General features: G+C 37.4%; 1 protein-coding gene across 4 annotated transcripts in view; it reads left to right on the top strand.

Annotated features, from left to right (window-relative positions):
• Nucleotides 1-25,834, top strand: part of TBCK (TBC1 domain containing kinase) — a 225,352-nt gene extending 199,518 nt beyond the window's left edge. For all 4 annotated transcript variants that reach the window (XM_078445834.2, XM_078445835.2, XM_078445836.2 and 1 more), the window contains 2 exons: nucleotides 3,334-3,493; nucleotides 25,521-25,834. In XM_078445834.2, the coding sequence (XP_078301960.1) occupies nucleotides 3,334-3,493; nucleotides 25,521-25,631 (271 nt within the window). In that variant the 3' untranslated portion in view covers nucleotides 25,632-25,834. The remainder of the gene's footprint in view (nucleotides 1-3,333; nucleotides 3,494-25,520) is intronic.
• The last annotated feature ends 315 nt before the right edge of the window (nucleotides 25,835-26,149 follow it).

Below are 26,149 nucleotides of genomic sequence, written 5' to 3'. Positions count from 1 at the left end.
ACCCTTTCTTAGGAGCAGTAGTTGAGGCTCTTTCAAACAAGAAAGTGGGAGGCGAGCAAGCCCCCCAAATATGTCTACTACAGTGCTTGACTAGGATCGGCTTATATTGGTTTTGCTACTTTATAAACACCAGAAAGAAAAAAAAAATGTTCACAGTTGATAAGGGCTGTTTGATAAACACAGAAACTCTCTCTGGCAACTGACTCAGAATGGCAGATGTAGAATCATTTGCTGAGAATATTTGAGTTGTTAGGTTCTTGGTTTGTGGCATCAGAAAATTCCATGCTAAGGTATGTCCTAAGTGAAGATAAAAGTACTATGAGAGTAATTATATGCTGAGAACAAAGCCGTAGCTGTTCATAAAAACTGCAGTTGAGAATATTGAGTAATTATAAATGTTTGAGAACCTAGTGCCGATGAAATCCAGGGTGATCCGCCCATGATTATACATTCTTTGTCCATCCTACAAGACTCGAACTAAACAGTGTACACTGGGGTACTAATGTTTACTTTCCCTCTCTTTTTATTTTTCAAAACTTTTTTATAATTCTTTCCTTCATTATTAATGCCAAATGTTTTCTTTAAAGAAAAAAATGATGAAGCAGCAACTGACTAAAAAATTTTGAATGTAAGACACATGATCAGTCTTTACCATCACTCTTGAGAGTGGGAGCCTCAATTTCTCCTCTCAATATTGAATGAGAGAGAAAGGAAGAAGTGGAGTCTAAAGATGAACCTACAAACTGGAGCACTTGAGACACTGTCATGTCAGTAAATAATTATAATTTTCCCCTTCTACAGTGATCACTAGTTGAGTTGGGGGGAGGGGTGGAATATCAGTTGCTTGTAGCATAACCTTTTAAAACTTTGTGACCATTCCATTTTTTAAGACATCTCTAAAGTGGAAGTGTAGGGGAAGTGCCTCTGTGAGCACATTAACATCCCTCCATGGTCATCTTCAGTGATTGTTAAGGGAGGGAAGACATTGCCTGGACTTCTTATAAACCAGTCTTCACATTCAGTCTTCTAGCCTTTCTCCACTTCATTGCCAAAGTACAAATGTGATTTGTTACTTCTCTGTTTAAAATACTGATTTTCAATGCTCTAGGATAAAGACTAGCATTATCAACATGACCTACAAGGGCCTGCTCAGCCTGGCCTCTGCATCTGCTTCCAAGCTCACCTTACCTCGTGCTACGCGTCGATCTCTAAATTCTGCTGGCACTGGCCTTGCTTTCTTTCTCCTTATTGGCCATGTGCCTACCCTCTATCAGCCTAACATTTCTGCGTGAAACATGTGTCCCTTCCACCACCCTGTCCCACCTCCATTCCATCCCCTTGGCTAATTAACTTTTGTTAATTCTTCAATTCTAACTCAGTGTCATTTGCTTTCTCCATGAAAACCTTCCCTATCTTCCCCAAGTTGATATATTCTATCAGAGTATCATATATGTCTCTTTCAGAGCAGTTTTGACAGTTATTTTATTTTTATTTGGAGAGTTATTTGGGAGTGTCTTCCTCTATAGACTCTATATGAAGAATCATACTTTTTTTTCAGAACATTTTATTTTTAAGTAATCTCTGCTCCTAAGGTGGGGCTCAAACTCATGACCCAAGGTCAAGCATTGCATGCTCTATTGACTGAGCCAACCAGACACCCCAGGAATCATCTTTTTAATTGTACTTTTAAATTACTTTTGAGAACATATATTTTCTTTTTTATCTTTTTTTAAAGATATATGGGCTTTTATTTGTAAATTTTTTAATTTTCTTAATGTTTATTTATTTGGGGGGGGGGGGGGGCAGAGAGAGGGAGACAGAGGGTCCAAAGCTGGCTATATGCTGACAGCAGAGAACCCAATAAGGGGCTGGAAACCATGAACTGCAAGAGCATTACCTGAGCCAAAGTCAGACGCGTAATCAACTGAGCCACCTAGGCGCCCCTATAAAATTTTTAGAACAAATCTAGAGAGTCCAAGAAGCACAATATGTTAAACTCATGGCATTTAGTGACAGGAGCAGGCAGTATTGACAGGTAACAAATAATAACATAAAAAGGAACCTCACATTTCTAACAGAAATTTAAATACTTTGAGAATGGTCACAGGACTAAGTTCATAATTATTATTTAATTTGCCTCTCTGACTTCATCATCTACCACTTCTTGAAATATACTATGCCTTAGTTAGAGGCATATATCTTTTTTTTTAAGATCATATGATATTACTAAATATTTTAAACTAACATATGCTTTTAGTTGCCAAATTAAAAGTAAAACACAATGAAACCAGGAGAACCCTTCTAAAGTACAAATATAATAACATATTATGCCTTTAGAGAACATAAAATTGGAAAGAATGGAAATGTCATTGAAGTTTACTTGAGAAATAGCCGACAACAGAAGTGTTTCCAAGCAGTGCTAATGACCTAACAATTCTAAACAGAATCCCATTTAGCAATCACTTGCCCAAAGTAGATAGGCTTTGCAGTATCAAGTTAGATCTTAGAATATCCAGTTTACTTTCAGAGCTATAAAATAATCATGGTAGTAGTAATAAACTGAAAGCCGTCAATATTATGCAACCCATGTGATTGCCACTGATTTGCTACATCCTGATGACTTTTACAATACTTCATTCAATCAGGAAAGTCTGCTTTAAATTTTTGACTCATGTTTTTCCTTTCTCTTTTCCGTTCTATTTTCACATTTAGTGTTTTTGTTTGTTTGTTTTTCTTAGCAGTACCTTCATTTAGATAAAATACACATTCAACATCTTGAGCGTTCAAGATGTTTAGAACTGTCAGAAGTTCAGGTGAGAAGAAGGAAAAAAACAGAAGTAAAACCAATGAATCACTGAAATAGCAATTAGCAAAAGTTTATTGTGCACATACCAAAAAGACAGACTATAAATCAGGAGCACTCAAACAAAACATAGAGTGAGGCTCAGGGCATATTGTTACAAAGCAGCTTATACAATGTGGAGGTAGTGACTGCTTAGTTTTCAGTTTGGTAACAATATTAGAATTTTCTTAAATGAGAGGGAATTGGTTGGGGTCCCATAACAATTGGGGGAAAAATTTAAATTTTGCTTATGATTTTTAGAGGCATAAGCCCTTCTTCCTAGGTTAAGTTAGCCTCACTTGTCTTGCAAAATAAGCTAAACTTTCCTTGTATGACTAAACAAGTTTTGTCCGCTTGGAATTTTTAAGTCTGGTCTCCATTTGCATTTAACTTTAACGTACTATCTCCTGTGGATCAATTACCTCTGTGAGTTTCCCTCCCACACTCAAGTCTACACACAAATAAATGTTTTCCTTAACTTTCCTTCTCAGTTTTATTCGGGGTCATATTTCAGGCAGCATCAACATTCCGTTCAGTGCTGCGTTCACTGCAGATGGCGAGCTTACCCAGGGCCCTTTCACTTCTGTGCTCCAGAGCTTCAAAGGGAAGGTCATTGTCATCGTGGGGCAGGTGGCAAAGCACACAGCAGAGGTAAGTGGACTCAGAAATGTCATATGAACATAATGCTGTGTTATCCAACTGTGTCTTATAATAGTTTGTCTAAAAGTATGTTTCTTCAGGAGTTGGTCGTAAAGCAAACGAGCTTTGCATATCTGTCTGTAGAAGAGTTTGTCTACCTCTTCCCGGTAAAAGAATTAATGCTTTTCCCTCACTGTGCAACATTAAGATCAATAGTAAACTTAGAAAGATACAAATGATAGCCTAAGGTGTTTTTTTGCTGTTGTTTTGTTTTTGAACTTCTTTCTGAAATTGCATAGAAAATAGCTTCAATTCCTTCCATTGGAGGAGCACACTGGGGCTTGATTGGAGGCTCTGAAAACTGATCATAATAGAATTTTTTGGATTTGAGGATTTTATTTACTATAGGCTCAAAGCTTTTTTGATGATAGAGAATTCCGGAAGGATATCCACTTTTAGATACGAGGAGTATATGAAAAAATAAAATGTCTCCCTCTCCCCTGACTATGTTCTAAGCAGATTGAAAATAAAACAAAGAGTAGCATATGGAGGTCAAAAATATCACCGTTATTTTTTATAAAACACAAGTTAGAGAATATAGTTTATATGAGAACAAATGGGCTTGCTCACAAACCCCCCAGAATTGGTGAACATATCTAGATGGGGGCAACATCGAGCCAGGACAGGCCCTCTTTCTAAAGGGAGAGAAGGATCTGCTCCTGGAAAAGTGGCAGAGGTAGTTTGATCCCTGCAGGTAACTTATTCCCAAAAGGAAGAAGGGCAAGAGAGAGCCTTCCCAAATTTGCCAATCAAATAAATCACTACCCTGGACAGAGTGAATAGAGGGACAAAAGCAAAGTTAGGAATATACTTAGAAAAATTTCCTTCTCAAATAAATGAGCAGTGGAGATAAAATATTCCCCTCTAATATGTACATTCTTTAGTGTCTCTATATACTGAGTAATCTAGAAGGGTAGTCAGATGAGAACTTTGAAACTTTTGGTCATAAGCCATTTTAAGCATCCTTGTCTCAGAAGTTACAGGGCTAACAGTAACATTGGTTTTTAACACTAAATGAAGGTCATCCTTGATGATGAAACTTAACTGACCATATTAAAGAAGGATCTAAGTGGATATTAATTATGTCATATATCACTCACTTCCTCTTTTATATTATTATATCTGACATCTAACAGGGAACAATTTAAATACATCTATTTCAGAGAAAGTATACTAAATGACAAATGTGCAGTTTTAAGTAAATGAGAACATTTTAGAACTAAAGTCATGGTATCTAAATTATTTTTGTGTAAGTTGTTAAATGATAATAATAATTATTATAATTATAATATAATATTATATATAATATCATATAATTATAATAAATATTATTATTACTACCATAATACTACTGCTGCTACATTAATCTGCATTGCCCCCATCACTCCAATGAAAAATATCAATTTTCAATTACAATGACTATCAGTACATTCAAGCCACAGAAATACTATTGAAAAGCACATATTTCTGGGTTCTAAGTGACAGCCATAAGAAGAAATCTTTACAATGATAATAATCCTAATTATTGGTCTTTGTAAGTAGTAAATACTGTTTATACGTTATTTCATTCTTCACAACAATTCTGTGAGGGAGACATTATTCTACACATTTTACATATGAGAAAAACTTAGACTCGGTTTTAATTTGCCTGTCTCAGAGCCAGGATTGAAACATGAGTCCATGTTACTCTATAGGCCATGCCCTTAACTCAGTGAGTTCTTAAGGCTTTTGAGTCTGAATGCTGCCATTGGATCTTTGTTTGTTTGTTTGCTTGTTTGTTTCTAAATTTTTTTCAATGTTTATTCATTTTTGAGAGACAGAGAGAGATCGCAAGTGGGGGTGGGGCAGAGAGAGAGGGAGGCAGAATCCAAAGCAGGCTCCAGGCTCTGAGCTGTCAGCACAGCTGTCTGACATCATGGAGACTGCTTGGGATTCTCTTTCTCCCTCTCTCTGTGCTGGCATGTGTAATCCTCTCTCAAAATACATAAATAAACATTTAAAAATATGTAATAGTACAGCCATCACATTATGAATAGGTAAATGAAGAGCCATCACATTATGAATAAATTAGCCAATGTCTTGTTTATCAGAGACCAGATACTATCATGAATAATTCCTTCATCTTCAAACTCTGTGGTCATTAATGCTTATAGACAACAATGACTGAGCAAATTCTATGCTCAGTATTAGTGCTTCAGTCCAACATCAGGAAATTATTTTTGAGATATGATTAAGTATTTGTATAGAGATGGATCTTAATAACTTTTCTCCCCACGGGGCTAAAAATAACTTCAAGTATTTATTTGCGTATGCTGTTCCATCATCTTTTAACCTGCTGTACAGATCTGTATGACTTTACTAATGCTTCCTTCCCACCACCAAGTAAGTTGGAAGCATCTCAATTTAAAGTATCTTTACTGGAATTCTATGTATCCATGGTTGTGCTGGATAGCTTCCATTTGTTCCACCTTTCATTCTAATTCCACTCTCCATCCTTATTCACCCTGCTGTCTGTTGTAGGAGCCTGGCTTCCATGTTCTCTGGCTTCCAGCTGTTGAGCTAATGGGGAGTTCTGACAAGTTATAAGAGGGGAAAAGTCAAGGATGTTTATCCCCCTGTATTCTTCCTCAAAAATTCTCAGGTTTGCTGTATCCCTCTATTGAAGGTTAACACTTCTCTCCAGGAAGCCTTCTCTAACTACTTTCTTTTTCCAGCCTCCAGTCCCTTTGGCTCTAGGGGTGAAGAAGATATACAAATGGCCAATAAACACATGAAAACATACTTGACATCATTAGTCTTTAACGAAATGCAAATCAAAACCACAGTGAGATACCAATTCACACCCAACTGTTGGCAAGGATATGGAGAAACAAGCCTGGCAGGAATGCAGAATGATGCAACTTCTGTTTAACAGTTTGGCAATTCTTTCAAACTATAATCTTAGTATTACACTATGACCAGCAATTCCACTCTTATGTAAATACCCAAAAAAATTGAAAACAAGCATCCAACAGATACATACTTGTATGCTGGTGATTATATTACCACTCTTTAGAATAGCCAAAAGGTAGAGACAACCCAAGTGTCTATCAACAGATGAATGAATAGACAAAATGTGGTGTATACGTATAGTGTAATATTATTCAGCCTTAAAAAGGAACGAAGTTCTGATACATGCTACAACATGGATGAACCTTGAAAACATCTTGCTACGTTGAAATAAGGCAAATGCAAAAGACAAATATTCTGTGATTCCACTTAAATGAACTATCTAGAATAGGCAAATTCATGGAAACAGAAAGTAAATTAGTGTTACTAAGGGCTGACAGAGGGGAGAAGGAGAGTTTTTCTTGATACAGAGTTTCTATTTGGGATGATAAAAAAATTTGGAAATAACTACTGGTAACAGTTTACACATTGTGAATGTACTTAGTGCCACTTATTGTACACCTAAAATTGTTAAAATAGCAATTTTTAAAAAGTTCTAGAGTTTGATGTGTTCAGACTTCCCTACTGCCCACAGTTCATCTGAGGCCTACAGTTTTTGGTCATAGTAGACATTCTTTCATAAGAGCCCTTCTGATCAAGTCTCATCTTTTTCCCTTGTGAATATTTTTTTGAAAATCAAAAACACAAAAAACAGTGATTTCCAAGCCAGTAACAGGTTATCTTCTAAGTTGAAATGAGTGTACTGCAGCTAGCAGCTGGCAGAGTCCTATTTTGAAAAGATTAAGAAAGCCACAGTTGAATACTATGAAAAGAAAGCAGAGGTAGCAGTTCTAGTTAGTACAGTTGCAAATTATCTTTATAAATGTTTATGATTTTTATGTCAAACCCATATTTGGACTAGGGAATTCTTTATTTACAAAAGTAGGCACTGACTGTAATTTTTCTAGTTTTACATCTTCTATTAAGATCTAGTCAAAGAGCTAGACTGAAAACCCAACAAATGAAAATATTAAATGAAATAGAGTATATATAGCTCAATAAAGAAAAGTGCTCTCAATGTTTAATTTAACAAGTAGCAAAATATTATTGGGCAACTGCAAGAAAATAAAAATGAGCCACTTGTCTAGTCAATGACAGTATTAAAATCACCCATTTGACATACAAATTAGAAGCGGAGTGTCTTTTGTAATACAAATATGAAGGATTTACTCCATAATGCCCAAGTATATTGAATGTATTGTCTGCAATGACATAGGAGAAGGCAAAACAGATCTATTACAGCTTATTTGCATACCTAAATAACTGTAATTGGAAGATACATGATCCTGTTTTATTTATGTATTCATTATTTCCTATAATTACAGTTGATCAGCAATTTATTGGTTTCTTTGTAATTACCACTTCATAAGCCTTTTTGTATTTGGCCTAGCTTCCACATTAAATACGCCACAAAACCTTTAGTATCTGCCATTTCTTGCCTAGCTAAAACATTGGTTTTCCCATGAGCGGAGCAAAAAAGGAGGACTACAAAGATCTTAGTTTAATTGGGTACCACATAGAGGCTCTCCATACCGAATCCTACTGAATCTCACTTGTCAGGTAATCTTTAATTCACCTTACGCTACAGGTTAAATAAAGCAGTGCGCTATTATAAAATCAAGCACTTCCAGATATTCTGAGAACAAATGTGTCGGCATCAAGGAATGTCAGGTGGTCTCAAGTGAGTGAAGTGGAATCCTGAGTCTCTAAACTGTGTACCAATGCTCCAAGGGTAGGTTGGATTTTGTGCTGATCCTTGCTGCTGTGTGGCTGAGTTTAATCTGACAAGCCAAACAGATGCAGACTGCAAGTGTTGGTAGGGTTAATGGGAGTAGGAAGACCTCTGTATCAAAACAAGCGTAAAGTCGATTCAGGCTTTGTGTAACATTTGAAATGAAAAAGATGGAAAGGTCTCATTATTCTCACTACAGAGATAATCATCTTTTTAAATTTACATGAGAAACTGTATCTTCGATTGCTAAACTGAAATTCGATTTCCTGGGCATAGAAGAAAAATGCCAACATGATCTGTACAGAAAGCACCATAAAAGATACCTCTTCCGAAACCAAAATGTGCTGAATTAATCTCAGAGAGCTCATGAATAAATCTGAGAATTAAGGCAGTAACTACTCAGATCAATAGGGGGAGGCAGAGAGAAGTCCATCAGCCAAATTATGGATTAAATGAACCCACAGGAAGGAACATTGTTATATCCTTGATCAGATTTCTCAGATTTAAAAGAAATTTTGATTTTTAATATTAATCAAATATTACCTAAGAGAAAATTTATGGTTTGTTTTAGTACAGCAACCATTACTCACACTATCCCACTCCCAACCTAAGGTGAAAGTCTCATGTATCTCTCCTGAACAAAATGCCATTATGCATCCACCTCTTTCCTAGAAGTAAATTATAATGTTTACAGAGAATGATAACAGCAGAGTAGCATGCTGTGATGTGTTATGGGGTTACTTGTTTCTCCTCTCTGGGGAAGGAAAGTAGTGAAATCCAGCTCTAGAACTAGTGATGGCTGCCAGACTAGAAAATGGCCAACAACATGGACAAGAACAAAATGAAATTCCAGTTGGTGTTTCTCTACCTTTAGTGAGTCCTTGAGAAAAACTGTAAACATCATATTGTTGTGTTAGTCACTGAAACTCATAGACTTTATCCATCCAGATTATATTTTGTGGTTATAAGACCACCAAAATTTCATCCCTGCCAGTGTATCCCATTCAAAAAGTTATCTAAGAAAGAAATTGAAAGAATCTTTGCATTTCACTCTGTTTTGTCAACCCTTTGGAAAATATTAGGAACAGCTTGTCTTTCCCTTAAAAACGTTATACTCTTGGCATAAAATCAGTGCTTTTCTTTTGTCATCAAAAGAAATATTCATCTGAGAACACAAGAGCCAGTGGCAATAATAAGCCATGTGTGCTATTATTGCTATTATTCTTTCCTGCAAAACAAAACAAAGGAAGACAAAACAAAACAAAAAAATAGAAAAGAGCAAAATATATATTTCTGAATAACAGTTGATTCAGAAACCTAGACAAGAGATGATCTTTATGGAGATTCTATGACTGAACAGTCAGAGTGTCCGATACTTTCTACACATGACGGGTAAGGATTAAATTTAAAATATTAAAATCTGTTATCAACTAAAATTGATTATATTTATAATAAGAAAGCATGCCATTGCAGCTATTTTTTAAATAAGATAATAGTCCACTTATGTTTACTTACACTCCCCTGGTGGCCAAGGTGTTATTTGGTCTTTGGATGTTAGGTTGGAAGTTAGTTTGTACTGTGGTAATGTGAGGCTTCCACACTCTCATCCCATGGAAAGAGTGCTCAAAATGGACCAGGTGACCTGAAAATAACCAGTTCAGCATGTGTTGTCCCCATAGTAAACTTCTCTGGCTCTAGATAATATCTACCTAGTTCTTCATTAATGTGTTTCATTAATGTGAAACTTTTAAACCACTTTGAATGAAATCTATTACCTGTCAGAAAATGTGTCAGACCTCTTTATAACATTTTTAACATTTTGGCAAAGAATGGGAAGTGAATCTCTTTTATGAGTTCCAAATATGCAAGGAATTCTTTCTTGGTCTTGTTAGAACCATAAGCATGGTTAAACTTGGCTTTCTTTCTGGCTTATTCTTTGCCTTCTTGTCAGCAAATGTTTTGCTCTGTGGGTTTATAGCAGATTATAAGGAAACATTTTAGGTATTAATGTGGCTTGAACACACTAGACATAATACAAGGCTTACAAGTAACAATGAAAACTCTTCTGTATGGCTCTGCATAGCATAGATGGAGGATAACTTACTTTAAAAGACCACTCAGCTAAAACCTGCCCTGTAGAGTTCCTGTTCTCATAGGTTTTCAAAGGTTTTGTGAAGTAAAAAGCAGTGTAGGAGTTGTAGTAAAGGGGGCCTTAAAACACCTCAAACTTTTTTTTTAACATCTTTACTAGATGTATTATGTGTACAAGCAGTTTTTTAAAAAGAGAGAGTACTCATTTCCAGTTTGCAGGAAAAACTGCCAAGTCACCATCTGACTCTTGTGATCTCTGGCACCTATATTCATGACCTGTCACAGGATGAAAGTTATCTTTGTCTAAGTATGTGTTATTCTACATACCCACCCTACCCTCCACAACCCACCATTTAATTAATTACTCCATACCACAGGAATGTTTGTGGCTGAATAAGAAACTAATCATAGTCGCCCTCCCACTTGACCTATAGAGTTTGGAACTTGGCTATGATCCATCATAGCCCTAACTGTTTTGAATCTGAGTTTTTAATTATATACATTATTTTCAGAGGATAGTATATTGTGTGTAACACGGCCAGTGGCTAGGACACAGTATGGGTTTACTGTTCTCAGTTGTCTAATGTAAACAGAACTTGATAAATGATTGTTGCTCAAATTCTGTTCCCAAATACTGCAGATCAAAGGAAAATGTACCACAAGGCTCATTAGAGCTCCTGATACATTATGGTATTAGATGACGGAATTTTATCAGAAAAGGTTTATTCTCTAACATGAACTAGTACACTTTCTTCTATTAGAATAAGAACTGTTTCAAAAAGACTTTTATGTCATGTCTGAAATTTTTTCTCCTATTTTCTTAATGTAAACTTAAAAAAAAATAATTCCACATACCATTCCTAAGAGGGCTTGTTTGAAAGTATAAGCTATTGTTAAACACTAATCTGTAAATTTACAGGAAGATCCTAATTGCCATATGATAAACACTAGGCCACTATCAACTATCATAAGTTAAAAATTAGATGCGTTATAAAGGAAAATGAATGATAAAGGAGTATAAAGGAAAACTTTTTATAAAAAAAATTTTTTTAATGTTTATTTTTGAGAGAGACTGAACGTGAATGGGGGAGGGGCAGAGAAAGAGGGAGACACAGAATCTGAAGCAGGCTCCAGGCTTGAGCTGTCAGCACAGGGTCCCACACGGGGTTCAAACTCAAGAACCATGAGATCATGACCTGAGCTAAAGTCAGACTCTTAACCGGCTGAGCCACTCAGGTGCCCCTAAAAGAAAACTTCTTAACCTAGAGTCTATCATGAGTTTTAGAAGGTCTTTCAACTAACTGAAATTATCTGTAAAGTGTTGTACATATGTGTCTTTTTTTTTTTTTTAGAGAGAGAGAGCAGATTCATAGCTTTCATTTAATTGCTCAAAGTATATGTGACCCAGTAAACACTAAAAGTTACTAGTATAAATTACTGCTTTGTTATAAACAGTTCATCATAAACACTGTAAACCCTACCTTACATCCCCTTTGGGGACAAATCTACTATTTAAGTTTGAATCTACAATTGCAACGTGTTGTAAATGGTTCTCCTATTAATGGATTGATTGGAAAGAGGAATAGAGGAAAGAAGGAAACTAGTTTATAGTATTTACTATGAATCAGCACTTATGATATCTAATTTAATCTTCTCAACAGCACTATAAGTGTACTATTCAAGTGTGTTATTATCACACATTTAACAGTTAAGGACACTAAGGCCAAAAGAGCTAAGTGACTTACCCGAGATCCCGCAGCAAACCAGCGGCAGAACCCTGATTGAAACCCTATGCTAACTACAAAGTTCCTACGCCTGTCTCCATGCCACCCAGTCTGTTTGAATGAAAGAGTGAATTATCTCACCTTCTTGACTAAGTGACAACAAATTATATAGAAAAGTATTTGTCTTATCACCCTGCTAGCTAGGTCTGAAATTCTGTCATCCTTACTACCCACCTGTCTTAACTCAGACCACCAATACCTCATGCCTAACTCACTGCAACTTCCACTGTTCCTGCCTGCAGTCCCCTTCCCCCAGTTCTACCCCACAACCAGGATGAGCTTTTTGAAATATAAATCTGATGAATGTCACAAATGCCTCTGTGACTTTTTGTTGCTTTCAAAATAAAATTCATATCCTCCTCATGATTCATAAGGCCCTTCATGATCTGAACTCTGCTTAGTTTTCCAAGCTCACCCCTCACTGCTCTTGTCTCACCCTCTTAGACTCCGGCCGTAATTAACTACTTGTAGTTCCCTATATACTGTCTTTTCGTACTAATTTCTATTTGGAACATTTTTCCCACTTCTGTTCACCTGGGTAACTACCATTTGTCTTAAAAGACTGTTTATATACCATTTCTTCAAGGAACTCTCTTAACTCCTCCTGTTTGGGACTAAGTACCCTTCCCAAGCGCTCATAGGATATCTTTTACTTACTTGGGACCACTATCATATGTATAATTTCTGTGTGCATTAGATCAAAACTCATCCTTTCTTTAGGGGCACACAGCACCATGTAAGGGCACAAAGCTTGGAAAGGAGAGGATGGGTTACATTTCATGTTCCGCTTAGCCCTTTTCCAGGTTCTCTCAAGCAAGGCACAATTTATACAGCTGTAAATGATGACTCTATGTAGCAATTATCAAATGGCATTTTTATTGCCACTACACTTCTCTGCATCTCCATCTGAACTCCAAGCTCATTGAGGACAAGGATTATATTATATAATATATTCATTGTTGTACTCCCAGCTCCTGGCATAGTGCCTTTGAAGTGGAAAGCACTCAATAGATATTTGGTGTTTGAATTAATGACTAATTAAGACTGGCAGTAAAGCAGTTTAACCAGTGCCAAGCATAGTTCCTGACACACTGTAAATGTTCAAAAAGTATTTGATGAATGAACACATGAGAAATAATAGTTTGCTATAGACTGTGCATTTGTAGAAATTAGTAAAAGAGGATGACAAAAGAAAAAAATACTAATAACTACTAATTTAATTCAAGACAACAAACATTAAGTGCTTACATGATGGAAACTATTATGAGGAAACACAAAGGAGAAAGACATAGTCCCTTGCCCTCAAAAAATTTGCAATCTAGTTAGAAAGATAAGACATGTATAAAACCAATTAATTCAAAGCAGAATGTAGCATGCGCTATGTGAAATTTATAATTAAAGTTCTAGAATATCAATGAGAAGGAAAAAGTTTCTTCCAGTTAAATGAAGGGTTCCTAAAGCTTCTTGGAGAAGGTGATCATAGACTTAGACCTTGAATTATGAGTAGGATTCACTAAGGAAATGTATTGGGAGGAGAGCCATAGTCAGGAGGAAATATTCCAGGCAAAGGAAATAGCACATGCTGATTGGAAAGCATAGGGCTTCTTTGAAGAGCCTTTTAGCTGCAGACAAGGCTGGAAAGATAGGTGAAGAGTCTGGAAATAGATGGCCTTGAATGCTATGCTAAGGAGTGTACATTTTAGCAGTGGGGCTCTATTAAAAGTTTTTTTAGAAGGAAAGTGATACTATCAGCTGTATTTTAGAGAGTCATTTGGCAAATTGCTTTTAGTGTCTTCCCTCTCCTTTGCCCTTGATCCCAATAAAATAGAAATTCTTAAGCACCGAAAACCAGAGACCAGTTAAAGAATTTCATCTTTCTACATTCCTAGTCTATTTCAATGCTAGGTTCTTCCCAGAAGCTACCTTAATGCTGGTCTTTTCTCTCAAGCTTTCAAGGTCCCACTGCTTAAACAGTTCCTAAAAAATTCTCCTGGTTGTGGAGAAAAGAAAATAGGAGTTTGTCTGAGATGGATAGCCAAAGCCCCACAACTTTCAAAAGAACATTGGGGAAATGGCCTCACTGCTTTTATTATGTGATTCAAAGCATCTGGTAACATTCTATCACACTCTTCTCTTTATTCAGGACACTAAAAGACAATATGCTCATTAATCTTTAATTTATGTATAAATAAGTACATGTACTTATATAAAGAATAAGGAAGCCTAAATTTAGAATAAAAATTTCTTTTGTCCTCAAAATGCAAAGAAATGTTAGACTTAATATTATCAAAATGAAATTTTCAGTAAGAACTTTTGGGTACTATATATTGTCCTTCCTAACTATAGATAAGCAAACTATTCTTTGGAAAGGATCCACAGATCTTGAATCACCTTGCCTAAGGGCAATAGCCTTTAGGAAGGAAAAATTCTCTACACAATAGTGTTAGAGATCTCAGGATTTCCTGAGGGTCTCCCATAATGCTAGGTGTGGGCAGCAAAGTGCCAGGCAAATGGAAAGGAGAAAACTAAAAGCACAAGAACCAGTTAGGAACTAATCCAAGAGTAATTAGGATCTAAAATGGAGTAGGAGCAGAGGAATGGAAAAGAAGGAACGGATCCAAGACAATCACAGAAGTAACACAGCTTTGTGCCTAAATGAATGTGCCTAATTTTACCTTGTGCCAAAGTCAAAAATAGCTTCAACATTTTGTTTAGAAAGTCAAAGGTAACTTTAAAATTTCCAGATTGGATTTTTGGGAAGGTAGCCGATACCTTTAACAGAAGTAGAAAGAGAAAGTAGATTTGGAGAGATTGTGATGAATTTTGGACATACTGAGTTTGAAGTGCTAATGGGACATGAATATAAAAATACCAAAGACTTAGAGGTTCAGACTAGAATTCAGGGAGTTAAAATGGGATATGTATATACAGAATCCTTCTACTTATGAAATAAACACTTAGTATTTTATAATACAGAACAAAAGGTAGTTTTTTTTCTTTCCTATAATTAAATGTAATAGCTTATATAATTGCATTATTCTAGAATGGAAGACAAATTCCAGGTGATGGCCTCAACAACATATGGTCAAAAGACCAAAAAAAGCCCATTAAAAAAATATAACTTAGGGGCGACTGGGTGGCTCAGTCAGTTAGGCATCCAACTTAGGTTCAGGTCATAATGTCACTGTTAGTGGGTTGGAGAGCCCCGCATCGGGCTGTGCACTGAGGGTGCAGAGCCTGCTTGGGATTCTCTGTCTCTCTCCCTCTCTGCTCCTTCCCCCACTTGTGTTCTCTCTCCCTCTCTCTCTCTCTCTCAATATGTGTGTGTGTGTGTGTGTGTGTGTATGTGTGTGTGTGTGTGTGTGTGTGTGTGTGTGTGTGTGTGTATATATATATGACACTTAAATTTGCTTCAAGAAATTGTAAAACTCCATTGTATCCATTATAAACTAAAATTTGCTTTGGTGCAAGTGACTGGTAGAGGAGAGCAACAAAGAAAATGAGATCAAAGGAAAATGGAAGAGGAAGAAAGGAAAACACCATTTTGACATGTGAAGGAGAAATGTGTATTTGGGATTTCAACAAAGCAAACAATGAAATAGAAATTGTGTTGGCTTATATTATGCTGAGATATCATGTGCCTTGAGGAAATATTTTCTTGCCATTTCTATTCACAATGTATACTTTAAAAAATTTGAATTCTCTTCCTTTAATCCCTGTGAGATTTTCTTAGAATTACGTGTAAGAAAGTAAAATAGAAAAGACAAGAGAAATTTATAGTTGCACATGAAATTATTAACATACCTTGTTTTTCACATATGTCTCAAGTTGTCCACATACCACTAAAAACTGCCAAGCTTGAGTGAACAGGAGCTAAGAAGCAAGCATGGAGCCCAAGAGTAGAAAATGAAACTTCCGTTGCATCCTCTTCAAATTCTTTTATCTATTTCAGTTCCTAAACTATGGAAATGAAACTGGAAATGAAATTAACCCTCATCTGACTGCTCTGTGGACTTCTACAGCAAAATTATTACACAGGAGTTTATTTACATATTTATAAACTTCATCATCAATATTGTTTGTATAAATTGTGTTTCTTTTATATAGATGCCTTTTAAAAGCACTATTTTTAAAAATGATCTTACCTCTTTCAACTTATACAAGAGTTGAAGAAAGACCCTCCTAGTAAAGAAAAAGAGAAACTAGTATTTGACTCTTACCAGATCCAATTAGATAGTTTTCTTACTATTTGCCTAAAATCCTTTCCCCCTCTTCCACTGGCAATAAAGCAGTATAACCAGTGCCAGTCATAGTTCCTGACATACTGTAGATGATCAAAACGTATTTGTTGAATGAATGAATCAGTTCTTCAGTAGATGTTAGAGCAAATGCTATCGATGTGTTAGGCACTGTTCTGGGCATTGGAGAAACAGTAATAGATAAAACAAAGTCCCTCCTTTCATGGAGCTTACAATATTTTGGAAGAGACAGTCAGTAAATATGTATCAATGGGTTATAAATGCTGAAATAAAAAATAAGAATGAGTGGAAAGAGTGCTAGGTGGCTTATTTTCTTTATAAGATGATCGGGGAAGCTCTTATTTTGTGGGAAATGGAAAGTCACCAGAACATGGGGAACAAAGAGTTTTATATGATATGACTTTTATTTTAATAGATCATTATGGTTGCCTCATAATGAAAGACTGTAGGGTGTGAGGACAGAAGCAGTCAGACAAGAAGTTATTGCTAATCTAAATAGGAGGTGATGGTAGTTTGGCCTAGGAGATGAGATTAAAGGAGTTGAACATGGGGAGTGGAGGAAATGTTTGCATATTTTCAGATCATGTAGGATCTTGTAGATCATGGTAAAGACTTTAGATTTTATTTAAAAAAATAATAATAAAACCAAGAGGCCATTGAAGTGCTTTGAAAAAGAGAGGTTATATGATCTGACTGACATTTTCTAAAGGATCACTCACGTTGTGTAGTGAATAGACCATTGGGGCAGGGAGGGAAGTAGAAGAGCCCAGTTAGGCTAATATGTGGTAATCTATGGAAGAAATAATGATTGTGTGGGCTTGTGTGGCAATAGCAGAGGCGGTGATAAGTGATCAGATTCTGAGTATGTTTTGAAAGTTAGAGACTACATGATACTTTGGTAGAGGACAAAAAGGAAATATGTATCCAGGAAGAGTAAAGTTGCCATTTCCTGAGATGGAGAAGCCTTCAGGGAGGAGTTTAGAAGTAAAGATAGAGCAGAAATCGTGTGTTTTCCTTTGAACTGTTAAGTTTGGGAAGCTTATTAGACATCTAAGTAGAGAGACTGAGGAAACAGATTCATGAGTTTAGAGTTCAGGGAAGAGGTTAAAGACATAAATTTAAAGTCATCAGTGTATAGATGGGACTTAAAGCCATGGGGCTAGATGAAATCACTTTGGGGATGAAGGGAGATGGAGAATAGAAGTCAAAAGATAGCAGTGGGACAGAAGTCAGGAAGACAAGGAAAATCCACCAAAGAATACTGGAAAGATCAGCTTATGAGGTAAGAAAATGAGGAGAGATTGGTATACTGAAGGCCAATGGAAGAGAGTTTTGAAAAGAGGAAGGTATAATCAATTCTGTAGATGATAATGATGGATCAAGTCAGACTCAGATTGAGTCTTAAGAATTGGATTTGGCAATAGCACTGCTAGGAATTTATGCAAGGGATACAGGAGTACTGATGCATAGGGGCACTTGTACCCCAATGTTTATAGCAGCACTCTCAACAATAGCCAAATTATGGAAAGAGCCTAAATGTCCATCAACTGATGAATGGATAAAGAAATTGTGGTTTATATACACAATGGAATACTACGTGGCAATGAGAAAGAATGAAATATGGCCTTTTGTAGCAACGTGGATGGAACTGGAGAGTGTGATGCTAAGTGAAATAAGCCATACAGAGAAAGACAGATACCATATGGTTTCACTCTTATGTGGATCCTGAGAAACTTAACAGAAACCCATGGGGGAAAGGAAGGAAAAAAAAAAAAAAAAAAAGGTTAGAGTGGGAGAGAGCCAAAGCATAAGAGACTGTTAAAAACTGAGAACAAACTGAGGGTTGATGGGGGGTGGGAGGGAGGGGAGGGTGGGTGATGGGTATTGAGGAGGGCACCTTTTGGGATGAGCACTGGGTGTTGTATGGAAACCAATTTGACAATAAATTTCATATATTAAAAAAAATAATAAAATAAAATAACATTAATTTTTAAAAAAAGTAAAAAAAAAAAGAATTGGATTTGGCAGTGTGACAAAGTGGAGATTATTGCTGATCTTCTTAAGAGTATTTTAGGGGAGTGATGGAGACAAAAGTCTGATTGGAGTGGATCCAAGAGAGAATAGGCTCTCTGCAAAGAAATGAAGAGATAAAAGTTTAATTAATTCAACATAATAAATCCTAGACCATTTAGTGATTGTTGATGTACATGCTCCCATTGTTTTTCTCATTGCATAATTAACCATATTCTGGTATGGTTACAGGTCTAGTATGTTATTCCATATAATATTCCACATTAATACCCTGTAATTAACTGTTCTGCTCCTTACTTGTCACAAGTGCCTGTGGTAAGGTGTAAGATGATTACTGACCTTATCTTCACCTTTTTGGTTTTGCCCTGCTGCTGATTTTACTTCTGTGAGTCAAATAAGAGTATATGGTAGCCACTACCTAATTGTTATTAGATGTTATTACTGTGAAAACCAGTTTTACACCTTATGTAGTCATCTTTTTTCAGCAATGAGATATGATTGACACATAGAAATTGTATATATTAAGGGCATACAACTTGACATTTTGATATGTGTATGCATTATGAAATGATCATCACAAGCCAGTTAACATACCATCACCTCACATAGTTACCATTTTCTTTCTTTATTTTCTTAGCAAATTTCAAGTAAACCATACAGTATTATTGTACTTGTCTTAACCATGATTACTATGCTGTACATTATATCTCCAGAACTTATTCATCTTTCATAACTGAAACTTTGTACCCTTTGACCAACATCTGCCCATCTCCTTTCCCCAAGACTCTCACTCCTAGCAACCACCATTCTACTCTCTGCTTCTATGAGTTTGACCATTTTTGATTCCACATATAAGTGAAATCATGCAGTATTTGTCTTTATGTGTCTGGTTTATTTCACTTAGCATAATTCCTCCAGCTTCACCCATATTATCCCAAATGGCAGGATTTCCATTTTTATGGCTTAATAATATTCGTGTGTGTGTGTGTGTGTGTGTGTGTACACATTTTCTTTATCCATTATCCATCAATGGACATAGGTTGTTTCCATATCTTGACTATTAGGAATCATTCTACAATAAACATGGGGGTATAAACACCAAAATCCAGATTTCATTTCCTTTGGATACATACTTAGAAGTGGGATTGCTGGATCATATGGTAGTTCTATTTTAAGTTGTTTAAGGAACCTCCACACTGTTTTCCATATATACTCTCCTACTAAAAGTGTACAACGGCTGCCTTAAGTAGTTTATTTAAGATAGTAAGCCCTATGTGGGCGCCTAGGTGGCTCAGTTGATTGAGCGTCTGACTTCAGCTCAGGTCATGATCTCATAGTTCGTGGGTTCAAGCCCCAAGTTGGGCTCTGTGCTGACAGTGCAGAGCCTGGAGCCTGCTTCAGATTCTGTGTCTCCCTCTCTCTCTGCCCCTCCCCCGCTCACACTCTGTCTCTAAAAAATAAATAAACATTAAAAAATGTTTTTAAGAAAAAAAGAAAGTAAACTTATGTAGTACTCTTAAGAATATAAATGTGTTCACTATAAAATATCTAAATACAGAAGACTAGCAGGAGACAGAACACTTATCTCAGTTATGGAAGAAACATAACAAGGATTGAAATGAAAATGACACTTCAAAATTATACTTGACTCCTTTGTCAAGGGAAAAGATCAGTGGAGTATTAGATAAGTCATGCCTACCTCCTTCCTACTACTCCTTGTCACAGCTCTGATGTTTCTAATTGGGATCACAGAGATAAGTCCTTCAAATGATCAAGACAGACCTTTATTAATGATCTCAGAATTTCTTAAATAATCAGGACAGGGCAACACTTGGATTATTTTTAACCCCAGGCCACTCTGTACTCTAGATGTAGAAATCACCCCATATTCTTCTGTTTCTCATCTTCTCTCATCTCATGCTTATTGAGTACTTCAGCCAAACTTAGAAATAGGTGCATAATTTTCAAGAGGTATCAGCCCCACCCCAACCACATAGTGCCAGAAATGTTAAATGGACACCATATTTTCAGCATTCCAGGGGGTCAAAAGAATACATAGGACTAATACAGCATCAACCTCACATCCATAAAACCAAGAAAATGAAATTACCACAGCTGTTCATTACAGGATAATTTGCCAGTTCCTTTATTCAGTTCTATGTCCAACCAAAAGTAATATTTTCATATCCTAAATTTAGCAGTATTTTGAAGGAAAGGAATGGACAAATAAAATGGAAGAGAGAAAAATACCTCAGTTTGAGCTTCCCCAGAGTGTTCGTAAATTCCTGGCAATTATCTGGTTCCCACTACAAACTTAAGACTCACAAGGCCAAAGTTTCACATAAAGAAACTTAATTGTCCTGCAATGTGCTCCTTTCAGAATCTTGCAGAACTCCAGTTTTCTTAGCTGCCTGTGGGGTCTACCCAAACCTGTGTCCTGGGACACCAGGTGAGAAACAACATGATCCTGTTCTGTGCTCCTGTTAAATCTTACCCATACTCAGCCTTAATTTCTTGGCCTTAATTAAGCTATACTACTCTGTAGCAGACCAGAATGTCCCTTTTCTCCACTCATTCTCCTCCTACAATAGAACTTGACTTCCACTGGACAAGCTTAGCCTCTTAATCCAAGCTAAGATGAAAGAGAGAAAATAAAACAGTGTCACCCAACAAAAGCCTGCCACATTCAGACAGCACTGTTTTGAGGTGCACCTACCTAAGCCTTAGAAATGAAAAGCACCACCAGATCCTGCTAACCAGAGGAATGGCAAAAATGTGAGAGCTCTGCCCTCTCCACATGGGAGTACTACCCACAAGAAATGCAGCTGCCTCTGTAGTGTTTGGGTCCCCAAATCCTATCCCAGCCAATACCAGATCCTGCCAACTCCACATGGGATATACATATCAGCTGGTTGTGCAGTTTGAAGAACCCCATTCTCTCCACATAGGACTTGGCCTCACAAACTCCAGCCCTACAAACATGACAGTCTCTTTTAGTGCAAAGTGACTTGCTCTCCATTCAGGAGTATACCTATAAAAATTACAGTTTGAGGTCTCAGACAAACCTGACTAGCAAATGAACCCTATTATCCAGTAAAATGATTTTCAGTGCTGGCTACACAATAGAATCACCTGGGAAGCTTCAATACAAAACCCAGTGTTGGAGCTGTACTCCAGAAATTTTGGTTCTTACTAATCTGGAGGGGGTCTGGATATCACTGTTTACTAAAATCACTCAGATGATTCTAAAAGCTCCATAACCACTGGTCCAATATGATATCCTCCCACTCCTGCCAAGGATATTGCTCAGCGAGTCTAGGTTTGTGACTTCTGTTTGAGGCCGGGCATCTCCCTCAGCTGCAGCTGCAAAGCTACTCTAGATCCTTCATCACCAAAGTCCAGTAAATGTGTATGTTAACTCCCGAAAGCTGCCAGAGCCCTGCCAGATGAAGAGTCAAAGATGGACAAAATGCAGAACGCTACATGCCTGGTTCTCCTGTGTTCCACCGCATATCTTCTCAATGAGTGATGTGGTTTTTTCACGCTGTGGAAACCACCCCTATGCATTCACAGCCCTTTCTTTCCTCCCTAACCTGTCAGACTACAGCCACAGAGAATACTATCTGATCCACACTTGTGGCTGTCACATCAATAAAAGAGGGCTGGGGAGGGGGGAAATCTCCCTTAACGTACCCTGCCCTTGTACTTGTATAACCGCCACACTACTTGTCGGTTACTACCTCCTTCTCTGATCTATAAACACTGCAAAAACTGCAGCAGTGCCTGGTATGTGGTAGGTGCTCACTACAGTGTTTGAGAAATGAATGAATAGATGGAGACGAGGAACTGCTGCCCTGGTAGGAGTGGAAAAGATGCAGTCGTGCCTTCACTGTTAGGGGCCGATATTTAACATGGATAATTGCAGCCGCAAGCCCAGGAGCAGAACTCACAATCTTAACCTGAAAACTCAGCGCTGGCGCTTTTTCTTTCACTTAAGCACAGCCTTGCTTTTCAAGGCATCTAAACATTTGCCATCTCCTTGTATTCCATTTCTACTTTTCTTCTTAGACCTCCCACATAGCGACGCCCTAATTGTTCCAAAGCGCTCAGTTCTGCCTGCTTTGCCTTTACCGTTTCCAGCTCAACAGCAGCCTAGTTGTTATGTCCCTCCAAACAATAACAGTGGGAACTCTCTCCAGATCTACAGCATAGTTTCAGAGATTACTTAAATGTGCAGTAGTCAGTCCTTCCTTATTCGTTTTCTGACTTCTACAGTGTTTTGAAAGTATTGAATGCTAAGACTGCTTATCCACAAGGTCTTTTCAGTAATGGTATGTTTATCTTAGAATTCCGGCCTACATGGTAATTGTATTGCTGCATGTGGGAGAACGAAGCAAAGATGTTTCAGTAATCATACAGTATCAGCGACCATGTTGCCTGCACTTGACTCAGAGCAGATGAATCCAGTGCCTCTGCTCGTAAGGACTTAGGTTCAAAGAAAAATAAGCAAGAACAGCATGAAGACCAGCTCACATTAGTGGTCTAGCTCACATGATACCTTTTGAAATATAGATGCACTATTTCTCTTCAACATTAATTACTATTAAGGATAACTTCAGGTGACTAAAAGAGTACAGGATCTGAAATGTTAATAGCCATTCAAATCTATTAAGGCACTGCAGAGAATGAGGGGAAAGATAAGTGGGGTCAGCACTATTAAGATCCATTTCTGTGAGTAGTTTTGAAGATTGTTAAAGATCCAAGTCCAGCACCATCTATACCACCTACTTACTGGTACCATCATCATTTTGCCTTTAGTTGCTGTTTTTCAAGACACTGTCCTCAGACTACCTGCTTTAGAATCCTCTAGTGATGTTTGTTTAAAACAACAACCACCACCACAACAACAAAATCACACTCTTGAGCCCCAGATCGATAAAGCAGAATCCCAGGGCTCCTGGGTGGCTCCGTCGGTTAAACGTCTGACTTCAGCTCAGGTCATAATCTCCCACTTTGTGACTTCGAGCCCCGCATCAGGCTCTGTGCTGACAGCTCAGAGCCTGGAGCCTGTTTCGGATTCTGTGTCTCCCCTTCTCTCTGCCCGCCCCACCCCCCATGTTCATGCTCTGTCTCTGTTTCTCAATAATTAGTAAACGTTAAGAAAATTTTTTAAAAAATAAATAAAGTGGAATACCTAGGGTTGAGGCCTTGAATTGATCCTGACCAAACCACTCAGCTGTTGAACCGTAAGGTCTCCAGACTGCTGGCTCGAGACTTTACCAGCTGTTAGGCTTCAGATATTCCCAGTAGCACTGTCAGTAGGCATTATTCATTTTTCTTGAAGGATCTGAGATTAGGTTATGACAAAGTAATTGAAAAGAATGTGAGGACACAAATACCCAAGGAGGAGGAATAGGACACCACCAAGGGGAGGAAATGGAAATAGAATGGCCAGAGTCCAAGAAAACCCTTCTTTCCTTCATCCTTTTGCGCCAGGTTATATGTCATTTGTCAGACTTTAGTCCAGTCTAGCAAGCATATTTTGACTGTCATGTGCCAGGTACTAGAGATAAAAGGAAACAGAACAGTCTCACTGTCCTAGGGGAGTTTACAGTTTGGTAGAGAAAGCAGGCTCTTAAATGAGCAACTCAAATAAACATGGAAACCAAAAGACAGAGATTTGCCCAAGAAATTTTGGGGGCTGAGAAGAGGGGATTTGTAAGGGAGACCTAATGTGTAGAGAAGAAATTGCCTGAGTAGGGACATAAGTAGAAATTAGGCTGGTGGGGGGTAAGTAGGTGGCTTTTGAGGAAGAACTAAAAGATATCCTGGAGCTGGTGGGAAATGATAACTATTCCCAACAAAGGGAAACTTGCACAACCAAAATGCTCTGAATCCTAAAGTGATCTCATTTTTATTGGGATTGACAAGTAGTTGAGGACTGCTTTATCATAAGGTTGAGGGAATGGAGAAAGATAACCAATGATTCTGGATAGGTAGACATGGGCCAAGTCAAGGAGATGTGTGTGGATGTCTTGATAACTTTTTTTGAATGTTTATTTATTTATTTTGAGATATAGGGGAGCAGAGAGAAAGGGATAGAATCCCAGCAGGCTCTGCGCTGTTAGTGCAGAGCCCAGTGGGGGGCTCGATCCGTGAGATCATGATCTGAGCTAAAATCAAGATTCAGACACTCAGCTGACTGAGTCATCCAGGTGCCCTGCGTCTTGATAACTTTTCAGTGTCCTGTTTTGGTAGCCATCTAGAAGATGTCCTAGATCAGTCTTTAGAATTCATTCCAAGTTTATGGTCTCAAACTGTTCATTGAAGTGGCTCCAGAAACATGTTACAGCAAGGTTATGGGCCCTCTCTGGGACATTATATATGGAATTGCAGTAACTAATAAGTTGACACTAATGTCAAAAATTATTCACATGTCAAATAGATTTGAGAATGTTTTGACTATCACTGGAAGAATACATGAAAAATAGTGATATTAATGACCTCTGGAAAGAGAAACTGAGAAGAGAGGTAGGAGGAATTTACTTCTCACTATATACCTTTTATATTGTTTGGATATTATGTATATTTATTGCCTATCCCAACAAGTTTAAAAGAGAACTAAAGAGACATATTTATCCCAAAGCATAAAGAGCTGTCAACATGTTAAATGGTTATTTGATTTACATTAAAAACCCAGTTAATGATTCATTGATACAACAATGACAGAGATAGTATTATGAAAGTAGTTTTGTCTTGGGGTGCCTATTTGACTCAGTTGGTTAAGCATCCGACTCTTGATTTGGCTTAGGTCATGAACTCACAGTTTGTGAGACGTAGCCCCATATAGGGCTATGTGCTGACAGCACGGAGCGTGCTTGGAATTCTCTCTCTCCCTTCTCTCTGCCCCTCCCCTACTCATCCCCTCTCTCTCTCTCTCTCTCTCTCTCTCTCTCTCTCTCTCCCTCTCTCCCTCTCTTTCTCAAAATAATAATAAAAAAAAAGTTTTGTCTTCCACAGCTTGAGAAATAAATTGGAATTAGAGAAGTACAGATTTTGTATATCCTCTATAAATTTGGCCTTTTTTTTTCCAGTTCGCAGCTCACCTTGTGAAGATGAAATATCCAAGAATATGTATTCTCGATGGCGGCATTAATAAGATCAAGCCAACAGGCCTCCTCACCGTCCCGTCTCCTCAAATATGAAGAACCAAGAAAGAGTGTGATAGTCAAAAGGACAGAGTGGTATCAGCCCCCAACAGCACAACTCTTCACAGCCTTACCTCTCTTCGACAGAAACTAGACTTCCAGATTGTTGCATTTCCATAAAGTTTTGTCATGAAACATTTTTTTAAATCTCATAACCCACATGCTCAGCTATCCAGGCAATAAACTTGACTGTACATGTATTGCTGAAAGAATTTTCTTAACAGTGAAATCCGATCATGTATTTTTACCGCAGTGCAGCACAAAGCCAGAGGAATTCAGCTGACAAGGCAGATTTAGCATTATCAAGAAATCTCAATTGCACTGAAAAAGCTGTCTCCCATTGCACTGAACAGACAGTCCTAACAAAGGTATTATTTAGAAACATAGACTGAATGGGGGTTGCAGTCATCTTTCCATGATAATGAAAAGTAAAAAGCTATTCACAATATATTCCTTATAAGTAAATGCTATATTTGGTAACTCATTTTTGGCCCAGACAGATCGTGTGTGTGTAT

The sequence above is a fragment of the Panthera onca genome, chromosome B1 (assembly GCF_046562875.1).
Source record: "Panthera onca isolate mPanOnc1 chromosome B1, mPanOnc1 haplotype 2, whole genome shotgun sequence".
Taxonomy (NCBI): domain Eukaryota; kingdom Metazoa; phylum Chordata; class Mammalia; order Carnivora; family Felidae; genus Panthera; species Panthera onca.
The sequence above is the reverse complement of the archived record's forward strand: the minus strand, read 5'-3'. Positions and strand labels throughout refer to the sequence as shown.